The sequence below is a fragment of the Leptopilina heterotoma genome, unplaced genomic scaffold (genome assembly GCF_015476425.1).
Source record: "Leptopilina heterotoma isolate Lh14 unplaced genomic scaffold, ASM1547642v1 Lhet_191, whole genome shotgun sequence".
Lineage (NCBI taxonomy): Eukaryota > Metazoa > Arthropoda > Insecta > Hymenoptera > Figitidae > Leptopilina > Leptopilina heterotoma.
This window is the reverse complement of record NW_025110910.1, coordinates 283,344-300,160: the sequence shown is the minus strand read 5'-3', so window position 1 is coordinate 300,160 and position 16,817 is coordinate 283,344. Positions and strand designations below refer to the sequence as shown.

The 16,817-nt window shown below is 27.4% G+C and overlaps 1 protein-coding gene across 2 annotated transcripts in view; it reads left to right on the top strand.

The window, feature by feature from the left end:
* Positions 1-16,423, top strand: part of LOC122500860 — an 85,833-nt gene extending 69,410 nt beyond the window's left edge. For both annotated transcript variants that reach the window (XM_043609989.1, XM_043609990.1), the window contains exons 5-9: positions 13,188-13,355; positions 13,740-13,945; positions 14,824-14,986; positions 15,536-15,721; positions 16,059-16,423. In XM_043609989.1, the coding sequence (XP_043465924.1) occupies positions 13,188-13,355; positions 13,740-13,945; positions 14,824-14,986; positions 15,536-15,721; positions 16,059-16,262 (927 nt within the window). In that variant the 3' untranslated portion in view covers positions 16,263-16,423. The remainder of the gene's footprint in view (positions 1-13,187; positions 13,356-13,739; positions 13,946-14,823; positions 14,987-15,535; positions 15,722-16,058) is intronic.
* Positions 16,424-16,817: the final 394 nt, after the last annotated feature.

Genomic DNA, 16,817 nt, shown 5'->3' with positions numbered 1-16,817 from the left:
TGGTGAAAAGAAGATAAAATATATTTAGAAATAAGTTAATAAAATATATTTAGAAATATATTTTCTTCACTCTGGATAAAATGCTCGCTTAGTTGAAAGGAATTGCCAAAATCTTGAACATCGAAATCTGCTTCGTGTGGGCAAACCGGTTCTCCACCTACTGTGGATGCCCTCACGAACAAAGAATTCGGCAACAGTTTGAGATTATTGTATCAGTTTCGAGTCTATTGTCTGAAGAAATAAGAATAAAACCTTCTTTCCTTTTTTCCCTTTCAATTCTTTATTTATTTTTTTCTTTTTAATTTTTAAATAAATTTATAAAAAAATATTATTTTTATTAATAAGAATTTATTTACAACGCAGAATATTAATTTACCGTTGTTACTATTGCAGAAAGCAAGTAATAAATTTAAATTTTCCCGCTTCAATATATATCCAGAAGGTGAAGAATTGGAATTCCCGATTGTAATGGGGATCATTATATGTAAAGCTAATCTCAGATGGCAGCACCATAGCAAGATTTGTCTAGCGCTTAATTTTTGATTTCGCGAAAAGTCATATTTGTTTTATAAACAAATGGGCTAAGTAAATAAATACTTTTTTTGGAATTGTGAAAAGTTAAAAATTGAATTACTTGGGTGAGGAATTTGTGTCACAGGAAAAAAGACGGTTTTGCAAGTCACAGTATCGTAAAAGTATAGATAAAAAAAATTGAGGTTATGTTGCCTGTTATTAAAAATATTGTAAACACATTTTAATTTTGAATCTCCCAACATCTTTAAATAGTTTTCCGTACTTTATTATGAACAATATTTCTGATCTAATGATTTTATTCTTCATTTACATGAACAAAAACCATTTATATTGTTTAATTAATATTATGCAACAAATCACATTTAAAATTTTGCGCCATAAAATCTTATAGTAGTGCTGCACTCTACTGGTCAAGTTTGGCTGTGAGGATCCCCATTTCAAGAAATTCCCTTTGGCGCGAAATTCAAAAATTGAAAAAATGAATTTTTTGCCTTTTTAACGAACTGGAGAAGTAAAATTATTCCTTAACGAAATCGAACAAAATTAAACTGAAAAGTTACGAAACACAACAATTGATTTAATTTAAAATTTACTTTGAGAAAATTTTGTTTTATCATAAAATTAATAATTCACATACTTATAATTTTTTTTACATTAGAAGAATTTTTAATTTAAGGGCATTTTATTCATTGGAACACGTGACCAATAATTCACACGATCTTAATTAATATCTTCGTCTGAAATATAAAAATAAAATTTTATAAATCTGGGATTCCCACTCGTAATTTAAAGAAAAATGCCAATGGCGGGAAATTTGAAATTATACAAACAAAAATTATTCCCTTTTGCGTAGAAAATTTTTTTTTTCTTTACATTAATCATCCTAGGAATCTATGGAATCTAAGGGGTAACAATGTATTTTAATACATATTTTTACATTATTTTTAAATATTAAAATATTAAGACATTAGAAAAAAGAAAAAAATGTGATGATTTATTGAGATTAAAAAATTATTCCCGGAGATTGTATTATTAAATCCCTTTTTTTTACAATGATATCGCAATTCGCGATGTTGTCTTGGAAATTTGAATAATTAGAAGTGGCTGTTTATATATTGTATCGTGTTGAGAATTCTTTCATTAAAGTTTAAGAATTAATAATAGTTGAAGCACGGCGCAAAGATGCTCATTACGGTTGGAAAATGATGGTTACGGTTCTAGCGTTGTTGAAAGAGCGGAAGTGGCTCGCATCGGGGGAATTTCCGGGCCCATGATAGCAAGAGCAGCAACTGTAATGATCTCAGCAGCTCTTTGGGAGTTTGAAGAGCAGTGAAGAAAGATGGATGAGCTTTCTTCAGTGTTACTGCTTTCTTCAGTGTTAGAGCTTTCTTCAATGTTACATCTTTCTTCAGTATTATCTTTCTCTCTCCTCTATTTCTATTTTCTCTCTTTCTTTCTCTCTCGTTTTCTCTCTATTTTCATTTTTTTCTCTCTTGAATCCATGGCAAGGTCACAGACGAGCAACGAACCGACTATACGCTGGCACTCTGGAAAGGAAAACTCTAGTTATCGTGACCACGGGGTGTCCGCCTCTTCTCGGCAAGATGGAGCTAAAACTTCTGCTTTGCTGCTCAACTGACCGGCCGTCGAACCCAAGAAATGCACTGGCAGACCAGCAAAGATGTATCGTAATAAGTATACAAAGTGCCTCCGGGGTAGGGCAGAGCAGCCAACAGCTTCGAAGACAGCAACAGAGAGAGAGAGAGGACAAGCGACGGAGGGATCCAAGTCAGCTGTGCTCACAACAGGGCCGTAATCGCCCAGGAAAAGGAAATAATCCTGCAAAGATGTTTACTATAAACACCTGCTCAAGATCGAGTCCGATACCACACCGGAAAAATAGATCTCTCTCTTTTTCCAATGATCAACACTTCTTTTATTTATTTCCGTTCATTTTTTTCTTATTTTGCTTCATGATCCTTGAGATCAGTTTGATTTTGTATTTTTTTTCCTGTTATCTTTCAATGATCTTTAGGATCATCTTCATATGTTCATCCAACTATCTGTCCATCAAGCAACCAGCTATCGATCTATCAACCTTTCTTCTAGTGTGTCCACCTATCTTCTGGTGTGAAGCAGTTATTATATTCTTCACTTTATCCTCAGTTTATCATCCGAACTATGTATACGTCTTCATCATTCATGTTGAAGAATTTTATTAATTTTTACTTTTAGTAATAATATTATTATTATTGTTCTTGTTGTTGTTGCTATTCTTGTTGTTATTATTATTATTATTATTTGTTTACTTCAAGTAATCTAGAAATTTCATATTTGAAATTTAAATTTCCCGCCAAATTTTTACAATAGGCGCAGATAGGGACTTCCCTTTAAAATACATTAAGGTGCCACTGCATTAGGCCACCACTCTCTGAAGTAATTAATTGTCAATAAAATATTGGTTTATTGATTTCTTCAGTAAGAAAAATAATTCTGACAACCATAGACTATAAAAAACTCTAGTTATGAAAATAGTATAAAAATTCTGCCAACCATAGACTATAGGAAATTCTAGATATAAAAATAGTATAAAAATTCTTCTAACCATAGACTATAAGAAATCCTAGATATAAAAATAGTATAAAGATTAGATTTGCTTATGGAATTCCCCTTTGGCGGCAAATTTAAAAATCTAAAAATTATTTTTCATATTTAAAAACATAAACTTTCTGCAAATAAATCAAAATGTTAAGTAAATCAATTTACTTTACTAAAAACGACGATCAGGAAAAAATGAGACAAAAATAATTTCATGGTGCGAGAATTATTCAAAAGAAAAAATTCCGCATTTCCTGGAAGTGTAATCACAGATCATCAGCACTTGACGTATTAAAATCCATCATAATATTGTCTTCAGGTGTTGAATAAATGATTTTTAATTGAATCTCCATAATAATTATTATGCCAAGTCTATATTATTTTCCACTGATTTTAAAATTACCCCTTCTAGCATTTAATTTTTTTTTTGAAAATTTTTATCTCTCTTCTCTATTATTTTCAAAATAATCAATTTTCATGATGAGCTGAAAATTGGTATCCAGGCAAGGAGGATCGTCATATGTACGATCATTAAAGAATCGTCAATATTACTAAACATTGTCGGCTTCGCATTCATTTACTGTGATCTTTCTTCACTGATCACGTTATTGCCTCTATGTATTACTATTAAACTTCAATTACTCTTTCTGCTAGTTTTACGTCATCAGTATATGTCTGTGTATTCACTTTCAGTGTAATTACATTTCTCTGATTTCTTCTGTTCTAATTACGATTATTTAATGTGACGGCTACATTTCACCTGCGAAGTTGCTGTAGAATTGATTTTCAACTTATTTTTCCAGTCAACTTTATTTAATGTTTACATGAGCTTCCTTCAATGTTTACACGACCTTAATTTCATGTTTATGACCTTTATTACTATTTATCTTTATTTTATGTTAACATGATCTTCATTTATTTTTTTTTACTCTTTCTTCACTTATAGTTTACGTTATCATTATTTTCAGGTGACTTGACCTACAATTACTGTTTTTAATAATATTTATATATTTGATTATTATTTATTTATTACTATTATTATTATTTTATTATTTATTGGCAAATTTACTATTAATTAAATATTTGTTTATAGCTAAAAATAGAAATTGGAATCAACTTAAAAAGTCTATTTTTGAATTTCGCGCCTTTTTCTTAAAGGGACGTTCACAGTATATTCTAGGACTGAAAGTACCTGTGTGCTTGAATTCTTTATTCTTTTAACTCTAAATTCGAATTAGTTGGAAATAAATAATTTGTTTGTAATCAGTAATATTTCAAGTATTAAGAACAAATAGCCTTGTTAATAAAAATCAGTAAAAAAAAGAATAATATTAAAGTGATAATTTTAATTTTCCTTCCCTACTTTTAGAAATATGGGCCAAAGAAATAATATTCTCGAGTATTTTGTTGAACGAGTGTTATTACTTTGAATTTGTTTCCTGTTAAGGTCTTTATTCGTTGTTATATTATAGGGATACATGGCCTTAAGGCGAATGCAGAATTTACATTTGCATATCTCTTCGCGCAAGTACGTTTCTTCAGTCGTTCATTCTTTCCATCGTGCTTTCTTCTTTGTCCCTTCTTTAGAAATAAAGTATGTCCCGAAGTATATACACTATAAGATATAGGCAGGATCTTCATTAGCATGGAGAGAATCGCAGGAGGGGTCGAATGCATGACAAGAGGATCCAGATAATTATTTTTCTTCTCTCCCCCCTCTACCTTGCCATTACTCTCGAGTTTTCTATTTATATATATTTATTTATTTGCCCGAAGCGAAGATTCTGTTTTTCTTTCAAGTCAGTGATCTGTGAAGCGCATAGTTATTCACTCAACATGTTCATATTGCTTTCTGGAATAATAAATTTTCACCCTCTCTTTTCCTTTTTTTTCGAAAGAGAAATCAATCGAATTTTTATGAAAATCATTTCGTAGAATTATTTATTATAATTTTTCTTTTATTATTTCAAGGTAGAAACTTTATTTTCATTTTTTTCGATCATTCGGATTTCAGAATTATGTTAACTATGTTTAATATTTAAATTTACCGCCTTTTAAATTTTTCTTGCGTCAATAGGAATCCCCTAGAGCGGGAAATTTGAAACTCAATTACTAAAAGTTAAAGAAAAAATAGTTTTAATTCATTAAATTAGGGAATCCCCTGGAGGCGGGAAATTCAAAATTTCAAACAATTATTTTCTGTATTTTAAAAAGTTTTTATAGTATTTAGAATTTTTTTCCACTGAAAAAGGTGTAATTTATTATCATAATTTGAATATAATTAAAATTTTCTTTGCTTCTTAATTATTTCGAATATTTACGAAATCGCCTAAGGAAAATAAATTACTATTGTAATTTTTTTAGATTAGGAAGAAATTTCTGTTGAATAGTGAGAAAAGTTCGTCCTTTCCTTACTAATGTGATTTTTTAGTTAGTCCACATCCCACCAGAATGCTTGCTAAAGGATGAAAGTAAAATTCTAATAGTTCAATGGGAATCCCCCAGTGGCGGGAATTTCAAAATTGAAAAATTTCTTTAGTTCCGTATATAAATAAATAAATAAAAGTAAATAAGTAAAAAATTAATAAGAAAAAGAAAAAAAAGGAAAAAATTCATCTTTTAATAAAAAGAAAATAATTCTTATAAAAATAGGAAATAAAAAAATTTAATGACTAAAATTTTAATAAAAAAATTTTTTTTTCCTGTAATTCTTATATATGTATATTTTATTTGACACTGCAATGCGAGTATAACGTCTCGTGAGTTGCTAATAAACGTCCCTTTAACATCCCGAAGATGAAGGTATAAAGAGCCTGTAAAAGTTTTTCTTCCCAGTAAACTATGAAAATATGACTTTTATCCCTTTAGAAGCACCGAATTAAGGAGCGTGTGAGATGCTTTGTTTTATTTTACACTCTATGAAGTTTAACCTCCCAGTTTTGCGTACCTTATGTCAAGAATAGAATTTTCCCTGTGATGCCCAACGGTGTAAATGTATATAACGTGTGCGCATTGTGTATAAGCTATATACAGACATGGCGCCCTCAGGGCAATTCCCTTGTCTCAACTTCCTCGAGGATTTATCGAGCAGAGAATAACATTTTAAACGCGAATCTCGAATCTCCGCACGAAAAGATACTCAGGGAGCTGAGTCACGAGAACCGTGTTAAAGGAAAATTATTCTGTACAAATTATATATTTTTTTGCTTTTGTTTTTTTTTTTGTTGCGAATATTAAATAGTGTTTATCAAAAAAAAGTGGAGACGAGAATTTAATTTTTCGGAATAGCGCCAAAAATAAATTTTTAATCTTTGGGGGGAAAAATGGAAAATTTACTTTCGCTTCAAGTAACTGTACATTGATCTTCACTTTATGTTTGCTTTTTCTATTACTTATGTTTACCGTTAGAAAATTGTCGACACGGCTATTTTGAAAACCGTTTTCGAATCGTGTTAACATTTTTTATCGAGGAGAAATGAAAAATGTTAAAATTTTTGAAAAAATAAAGATAGAAATATAAGCGGAACGGAATTTTATCATTTTTTTTGTTTTTTGACCACTATATTTGCGCCGTAGCAAAATTTATACAATTTTTCGTAAAAATTTGAAACCGAAACGTTAGCTTTAATTCAAGACCAAAAATGTTTAAAAATCTCTACGCACTCTCGAGAAATTGGTGCAAATGTCCGAGTTAATTTTTTTGGTCCAAAATTTAATATTTTCAAACAGTGGCAAATTTTATAATTATAATTCAATTTTTATTTTTAATTTCCAAAAATTCAAAACAATTTTTTAGTGAAAATATCGTTGTTGTAATATACAAAAAAATTGATTTGAAAAATAAAAAGAATTCTGAAATAATATTAAAAAAGCAGTAAGAGACCAAGAAAGTTTTTAGTAAAAAAAGGCGTCGTAATAACATGGAAGAATTAATGTTTACAAAAAAAAAAAAAAAAAAAATTATTGAGTAGTGCAATAATGCGTAATTTATTGACTTAGACAAGGGTCAGTTATATACAGTCGAAAGGGGGAGGAAAAAAACCCCCCCTAGTAACTGACACGAATGCCGCAAATGCCTTGCGGTTTATAAAGGACTAGACACATCTTCAGAACGGATGGAATCTCATTTCTCGTTGCTCCTGTTTCTCTCATCTGCCCGACAGAATCTTAAATAAAAGACGATATCGCGCATAATTTCTGCCTCTCGAGAATCTGGAGCTCTTTTTTTTTTTTTTACTTATATAAATTCCATCTGCTCTCGATGCTTTATTGCGCCTCTGGCTTCAATCCACGATGACTAATTTCAACGACACGAAGAAATCTGACAAAAAAAGTATATTTATATATATATCGCTTGCTTCGAATCTTAAATCGATTTTAAAAAATTTTAATGTTGCGAGAAGTGATAAATTTTTTTTTTCTTTACTTGAGGTACAAATAAAAATACAATTATTTATGTAATTAAAAAATTTTTTTTCTCTTTTTGTAAAAGTCAACACATAAGTTTCTTAAAAAAAAAATGGAATATGTTAATTTGGATAAGAAAACGATTTTTCGAATTTTAAATTTGGCGCCAAAGGGGAATTCCAGTGTAATAAATCCTTGTTTTGACGATTAATCACAATTGTTCGTTTTTAAATCTCGTCAACCTTAACCAAAGAGGGTTAATTTATTTTAGTTTTAACGAAAATTGACGATTATGACCTTTTTTAATTTTTAAAGAATAATTATTGAAAATATTAAATTAAAAAAAAAATAATTAGAAATTTCAATAAATTTGAAAATTTTGAATTTGGCGCCGAAGGGGAATAACAGAAAAATAAGTCCTTTGACGATTACAAGACTAATTTATTTCCATTTTAACGAGTATTAAAATCTGCCTCTTATTTCAAATAATAGAAAATTTAAATAATTTAAAAATTTTGAATTTGGCGCCAAATGGGAATCCCAGTAATTTGAAATAAAAATAAATTTGTTTTTATTTAGTTTTAAATTGTTTTAACATATTTCCATTAATTAAAAAAAATTTTTTTTGTAGAAATTTGGTAAAGTTTGAAACAAATTTTAAAACAATTTCAAATTTCGCGCCAAATGTGATTCCCCATTTGCATATTTTTTTTCCAATAAAAATGTATAATTATTTCTTGCCGTCGCAATTTGAAAATAATTTTCTTTCGATGAAAATATTTTTCGAGAAAGTGTTTTCAAAGTTTTATAAATACTATATTGAAAGAATGGTATTTAAAATAATTGTGGAGTAAAACAATGGCGATTCAATGATTGCCCTTGGGCTAGAAAGCCAGAATTGATTTCAATTTCAAGAGCAGACTTTCAACATTGCTGGTCAGCAATTTTCGATTGAAGGGTGGAGCATCATTGAGACGAGAAATCTCTTTTGATCGAGAATCGATATTTCTACCTATTGATTATATAACATGGTATTGATTTAATTATCCTACTTTTATAGATGATCTCACGAAAAAAAAATTGAAAAATGCGAAAATTATCACAATTTCCCAAGATAGTTAAAAAATTTATTTTTTCTCTCATTTTATAATTATTTATTTATCCAATAATTACAATTACAAAATTTATTTTCATTTTTTCCAATAAATTAGAAAATTTATTTCTAATTATTGCGAAAAAATATGCAAATAAAAAAAATTTCCGTATCATCAATTTTGTTTTCCTTTTTAATTGGAAAAATTTTCTTATTAATTAAAAATTGCTTAACGATGAATACTTTTCTATTACGAGATATTATAATTTCATTGCAAGCGTTTTATTTTAAATAAGGGATCAAAATAAGAGAAAACTATAAGAAAAAGAAAAGAAAAAAAATCTGTTTATTTTATTGCAAATGAGATTTTTCATCAACTGGTATTAAGAATAATTTATTTATTGTTATTTAACTTTATTGCAGTTGGTATTTAGCATCTTTCCATTTAGAGAAAAATTTATTATCGATTTTTTGAGTGAAATGAATTTCAAGTAAGCAACCAGTCCAATGAAATCGAATCGTTAAAAGAAAAAGTATCCTTTCGTTAATGACGTCTGGCTTGAAGATTTGCGAAAGCCATCAAAGTTTATGATTTTGCGTGACTCGTTATTAAACTGGCCGTTTGACCTATAGAACAATTTTTTTTTCTTGCTCATCATTTCTAAATATATAATTATTTTTGTCGCGAAAATAAACAAATAATATTAAACTTTATTATATAATCATTTTTTTTTGTTTTTCAAACAAAATTATTAAAACAAACAGCAAACATAAAATAAAAATAAAAAATAAAATTTTAACAAAATTATTATTTAATAAAAAAAAATAAAAAAAAATTAATAGTAAAAAAATGTACTACTAATTTTTAAATTTATTAGAATTAAGAATAGAAAACAAAAAATTGATTAGAAAATATGACATTTTATGAAATATTATAGCCACCAAATAATGCAAGCAGTTAAAGTGTGAACGCACCCTAATGCTTGAGGGAAACTCCCGGCCTGCGCCGATTCAATAATTTGGCGGGAAATTTAAATTTCAAATATGAAATATATTTAGTATTTGAAGGAAACAAGTCGAGAATAGTAAATAATAAATAAACAGTAATAATAGTAGAAAAAAATAATGTTATTAATAATAGTAAAAAATATTATAATTTTAATTAAAAAAAAAAAAAAAAAAAAAAATTGTAATAGCAGAGGAATTTTCTTGTTAAGACACCGGGTATATGGAGCAGGCAACGACCTTCAACGAGTGCCGTCCGACCTCAGCAAGGATACCCGCAATCTTCAGTGCATCGGCCTGAGGCACATCGGATCGCTGACTTTACATTTCACACCCACCTTTAGAAACTGAGAAAACAGCTTTTATTTGGGCTTTCCTCCCCATTAATTCTCCTTCATCACAATTTATGTGCATCTCTCTCTCAGATCCGTTAAGACGTAATAATTATTATAATAACGTCTCTACCAATATGTACTATGTATCTCCTGAGGATTCAATTTTTTTTTTTTGCTTTTATGGCATCAAGTAATTTTTATTTAAATCGTATTGCTCGTTTTTAATAAACCCACTTGTGCAAAACGTTCATTAAACTGTCGTAAAATTAAAAAATCATTTTCAAAGGAAAAATTAAAAAAAAAGTACATGAGTTGTTAATTATTAAAAAAAAATAATTTTAATACTATTAAAATTAAAAATATTAAAATAATATCTGCTGTCAATAATATACAGGCAATAATATACAAAAAATAATATAAATAATAAAAGAAATAAATAATATTAATAATAATAATAAAAAAAAAAAAAAAAAAAAAAAAAAAAATTGTAAATATTTTTTTAAGACCAAAAAATCAAATTTCAGATGGGACAGAACTATTTTAATAACTTTATTTAAGAATTAATTCTTATTAACCATTTTTATCTATTCACAGTTAAATTATTTTTCTCGAAAGTGTCAACTACTTTTTTTATTTTCTGAATTTATGGACTTGTGAAAAATTGTCAATTACTGGCAAAATTTTTTTTTCTTTTCCTTATGGGAAAGGTTGAAATCAGCAAAATCTAATCAGACGGGAAAATTGCTTGGAACTTTAAAGAAGGCGCCTCTCAGAAGTTGTGATTTAATTCGTTTGCTCGCCTCGGTAATTGTTAACACTTCCAAGAGTATACGAGTTTTGTCGACACAAGGGACTTTCATGTTTGTCCTTGCACTCTGACAATAAAAAGTCTCCTTCTCTCCATTGCGATTTTCTCCTGTCCCTAGAATGGAATCGACAATTCAACAAAAGAGAACACACGACACGCCATAAAGTCGTTGACACTGAGATTTTTTCCCTCTTCTCAAATCATTAAATTAATTTTTTTTTGCTAAAAGTTATGTATTTTGAAAAAAAATATTAACAACTTTCAGAAATATTACAGTTTTCTAATATATTTTCTTTTGATTTAACGATTTTTCACAATATTTGCAAATTTGGATTTTAAATTTCCCGCTATTTTTGGGAATCCCATGGGGAGTGTGGGTTATATTTTCAAACAAGTTTTAGCGGGAAATTTGAATTTTTTTCGTAAATAATAAAAAAAGGGACTGGATTTTTTTAGATTTATCCGAGAGTTTATCATTTGGTGCGTGTGGAGATTTATTGATCGCCAAAACATTGTTTTTACACCACAAAACGATGGCCATTAGCGAGATAACGATCGACTCTAATGAACAGAATTGGCAATCAAAGCGTTTCCTCCCGTGGTTCCGCAACAATAAACTGTAATTACAGACATAACGATCCTCGTTCTAAAGACAACAAGACTTCGGTCAGTGTTTCATAAGACTCTCCTAATAAAGTTTTATTATGTAAAGAGTAAAAAAAAAAAAAAAAAAAAAAATTCTAAAATATTTTTTATTATTTTTTCTAAAATGTTACGACGAATGTTGTTATTTTATGACAAATGTATTTGTTCTAAAATGACTCTCCAAATAAAGTTTTATTATGTAAAGCAAAAAAATATTTAAAAAATAAAAAAAAAAATTTTTTCTAAAACATTTTTTATTATTTCTTCTAAAATATTATTTATTTAGTATTTTCTTTGAAATATTATTCACATTTTTTAGTTTTTTATAAAATATTTTTATATTTTCATTACCAAAAAAAAAAAAAAAAAAAAAAAAAATCGAAAAAATAATTACTTTTGAAAAATATGAAAACGAGTTTTGTAAACTTCATATATATTTCTGCTGTAATTTAATAAATTATCTAATTATCTACATTCAGTGTAATATATATTATTACAGTGGGATTCCAATTATTGGAGAGAAAATTATTGGGAATCAGTTTAATGCAGTAAATTGTCGGAAATGGCATGGTGTATATATATAATATTAAGAATAAAATAATAAAGCTATTTTTCGTAGCAATGCGGATACAATAAATAACACATCACGACCTTGCAACAATGTTGCAGCAGAAGATCCCCGCACAAAAGAGGCACGTTCACTTGATTGGTTATCATTATCTTACCCCCACTAAAATATTCACCATTATTTCTCCATAAAAAAGGGCCTTCCGGTTTTTCCACTCTTCAAACTTTTTAAATTTTTCTCTTTCTCTCTCTCAAAAAAAAAATATTTATTATTCATTTAAAAAAAAACTATTAAAAAATAAAAAATCTAACATTTTATTACATTAAAAGTAATAATAAAAATAAAAATAAAACAAAAAATATATTAAAGAAATATATATATTTATTTTCTTTACAAATTTTTTTTTATTATTATTATTATTTATATGTTTATTTATTTATATGCATATCTTTGATACATGTGTAGTAATAAAATGTTAAGGTGATATAAAAATATTAATAAAATAAAATAAAAATGGCTCAAATCGCAAAACTATTGGTGCAAATGATCCGTTACAACAATTACAAAAAGAAAAGGAAAAGATAAGTCGAGTTCCATGGAACGGTTACATTATCACAGGCAAAACCGGATTGTAATCGTTTAAACCGAAGAAATTTTATCGGAATTCTAATAACGCCTTAAAGTATTAGATGCAAAAAAACTTTTAAATTTCCCGCCAATCGGGTATTCCCCTCAGAGGACAAAATACGCATAAGGCATAAGGCGCAATTTAAATTTAATTAGAATTTAAATTTACTAACTTTTTTTTTCTTTTTATGTGTTTAAATATATAATATTTTTACTTATTTATATAAATAATATTCTTATTACAAAAAAAAAAAAAAAAATTCTAATATTTTTATTTATCCATATAAAATAAATTTATTATAATATCTATGAATAAAGAAATTTTCCTATAACAATGATCTACGTGAATTAATTATGTAAATATTCTTTTAAAATAAAAATTTTAAAACGATTTTTTAAATTTCCCGCCAAGAGGGTAATCCCCTAAAGGGAAATATTTCGCCTTCTTTGCAATGACAAATTTCTTGTATTTTTAAAAGTTTCAGAAATAAATAAATATTTGTTAAATTTGAATAATTATTTAAATAAGCGACTATATATAAAAAATAAAAAAAATTTTTCTTTCAGGACGACGGTGGAATCGAATACTTTAATACGATAGTGGTGCAACCGCACCTAAAACTTGTCACGAATCAGGGCAGAGGTTTCCACGTGAGATGTCGCTATCAGACTCGAGACAAAGTTATCACGAACGACCAAGCACAAACCGCCATGTTACAATCTTTGCCTCAGCAGGTAATTTATTTATATTTTTTCTTCAATAAAAATTATATTATTCAAATTTTTTTTAAATTTAATTATAAAAATACTCTTTTTTATAATTTAAATAATTTTATTTTAATTACCTGAAACTAAAATTTAAAAAAAAGTATTAAAAGTTTAACCCCTAATATTTTTTTTATTTAATATTGCATAATAATAAATTTAAAAGAAATTGTTTTTTTAAATTTCCCGCCAAGCGGGTAATCCCCTAGGGGACTATTTTTCCAAGAATTGCAAACATAACCTCAAATTTTTTCAGAAAGCGTCACATTTAAATGAAGAAGAATTTAGAGAAAAATTTATTGACAAAAATATGCTGAAAGATATTGAATAAGAGAGTAAATTTTTTTTTTACAGTCCATGACGCCAATGCCGGGCTGTACAATGAAGATTTTTAGCGGGGACCCAACGAGACATCGAGTCGCAGAGAATGTGAAAATTGGCGACCCTTTAACTCTAGTGATAAGCATTGACAAACAGGATTTATTTGGTCTCAAAATATCCGACTGTATAGTTCGAGACGGTCTCGGATGGGGCGAGCAACGTCTCATTAATGACCAAGGGTAAAAAACGATTCATTATTTCCCGCCTTTCTACTTTTCGCTAAAATTTTTTTGTATTTAAAAAAGCAGACGTTAATTTTTAACATTTTTTTACAATTAACTATGTGTAATAAATAAAATAAAATAAAAACAATAAAAAAATATAAAAAAGAAATAAAAAAAATAAAAAAAATAAAAGAAATAAAAAAGAAATAGAAAAAAATAAAAAAGAATAAAAAAAACTTTTCAAAGTGCCTTTGAGCCCGTGTAGATAAAAATTGAAGGAAATAATTCATGAAAAATATAAACAAAAAGACAAAACAGTTTTTAATAAAAATCGAAAAATAATTCTATTGTGGACATTTTCTATTTTTATTAATAAAGAGAATTTTTTTTAACGTTAAGAATAAGATGAAACAAAACTTTCACTAGTTATACGAGAAAACGATTTTTCACATGAATCATGAGTTGGAATTATATACAGGAAAGGTGGTTACAATGTAAATGAAAGAAAATGAAAAAAAAAATTGCCAGTTCAACATTTCTGATGCAAACGTCTTTTCTGATGTTAATTTTTGCACAAATAATGAAGAGACGTTTGTGCCCTTTCCAATATAATAACATATCCTCCAGATCTTTCTTCAGGCTGAAAGATATTTTCGAACCTTGACATTTTTTTATTCTTCTTGGAATATTTAAATACTTTTATACAATAATTATCGTATTATGACATTAAAAGCGAGAAAAAATTGAGAATTATTTAATAAGGAGAATAGTTAACAATTTAATAATATTTTAGGTGTAAATTATTCAATAAGGAGAATAGTTATTAATTTAATAATATTTTAGGTGAAAATTATTCAATAAGGAGAATAGTTATTAATTTAATAATATTTTAGGTGTCCTGTTGATGGTGAAATTATGGGTCAATTCACTTATAATGGAGACAAGACGGAGGCCAAAGTCAATTTTCAAGCTCACAAATTTCCTTACACAGCGAGCGTCTATTATCAATGTAACGTTCGTCTTTGTGTCAAAGATGGCGGCGGTTGCTCACATACGGTAATTATTTTCTAATTTCTCTGCTAATTTAAGCTGTTTTATTAAAATTTTCATAGTTTCGACTAAAACAGTTGTGAATTTAAATATTATTATTAAAACTATTATTTTTTCAAACTAAAAATTTATTAAAGAAAAAAAAAAAAAAAAAAAAAAACTTTTTAATTTTTTAATTTAAATAAATTTTACGTTAGGCATTTTTTATTCTCCTATTTTTCTTCTTTTCTTTTTATTTTTGTGTCTGAAACTTTTTTAAAAAATCGCTCTTTCTTCAATTTATTAAAATAAAATTAATAAAATAAAAAAATTTTTTTTTAATTTAATCTAATGATAATATGAAACAATTTCCGAGATTTAAAAAACAATAATAGAAGAAAGAGACTATTTAAAATTTTTTTTAATTAAATCCCCACGATTGAATTGAATCCCCCATAAATTTTCAAAAAAAGAGATTCTCAAGAAGAACGTTTTAAAATTGATGAGAATAAATCGACTTCTTTTGGTCCGTTGGTCGAGTGTATCACTGAAAGGTATTTATCTGTTTTTTTTCAGCCGCCATTGTGCAATGAAGTAAGAAGAAGACGCAGGGACTCGAGTGCTGAAGAAAAGAATAAGGCAGCAGCCGAGGGCTTGGATGGTGGCACGCCAGCCACGATAGAAGTTTACAGTGGACTTTACGTGAACGAGGCATCTGATCTTGCCTCAAGATCAGATTTTGCTGATGTCTTCAGAGAAAGAGTATGAAAGAAAATTTTTAAAAATAAAATAATTTTTCTCTGTTTTTAATATTTTAAAAAGGAAGAAAAAATAATAATAAATTTACAAACTTGTTTCTCGTCTAGTATCTTTAAATATTTCCTTTCACCGAAAATTGACCGAATTAAGCAAAATTTAACCGAATTTTCTTTTTTTCATTTTAAAAAATTACCAATTTCTAAAGTTTGTTTTTTTAATGTATATAATACAACACTAATGAAAAAAGACAGTAAAACATTTTAATTTAAGTATAAAAAACTAAATATTCCTTAAGGACATAAAATAACCGGTGTTAATTTTTTTTTTTTTAATTTTTCAGGCGTTCGATGATCCGAACAGTATCTGCATTTCGCCGAAGACATTCACGATCGCGGTGATAATAGCGAGTCTAATTTTGATGCTGTCCGTGGCGGCAGCGATTTTCCTCGTCATGGCAAAGAGGCGGCACAAGAGTGTCTCAACCACGGGCTCATCCATATATAGCGGCCCCTACACGAACACCGCCTACAGCCACAGCAGTTAAATCCACAATAATTCAGAATTCGCATTATTTATATTATTAAAAAAAACGAGCCTAAATAATTATTATACTATGTAATAATAATAATCAATTATTATAATTTTTATAATAATAATCATTCAAAAAAAAAAAAAAAAAAAACCGAATCCTCGAGATATTAAAAGTTCTGATTTCGATAGATTGTCGATTTTTCTCAGTGTTTGAGAAAAGGATATTTTAAAATTCATTTTTATAAAAATTTTTTTTCTTCTTCATATTTATTAAATTTTTCTAATAAATTTGTTTATAAAATATTTTCATAAAATTTGTTTATAACATTGTTTTATAAAATATTTTTATAACGTTTTGTTATAACATTGATTTATAAAATATTTTTGTAACGTTTTGTTATAACATTGATTTATAAAATATTTTTATAACATTATGTTATAACATTATTTTATAAAATATTTTTATAACATTTTTTTTTATAAAATTTGCTAAATAAAATAAAAATTCATTTTTACAAATTTTTTTTTTATTTTTCATTTTCATTAAATTTTTATAATAAACATTTTT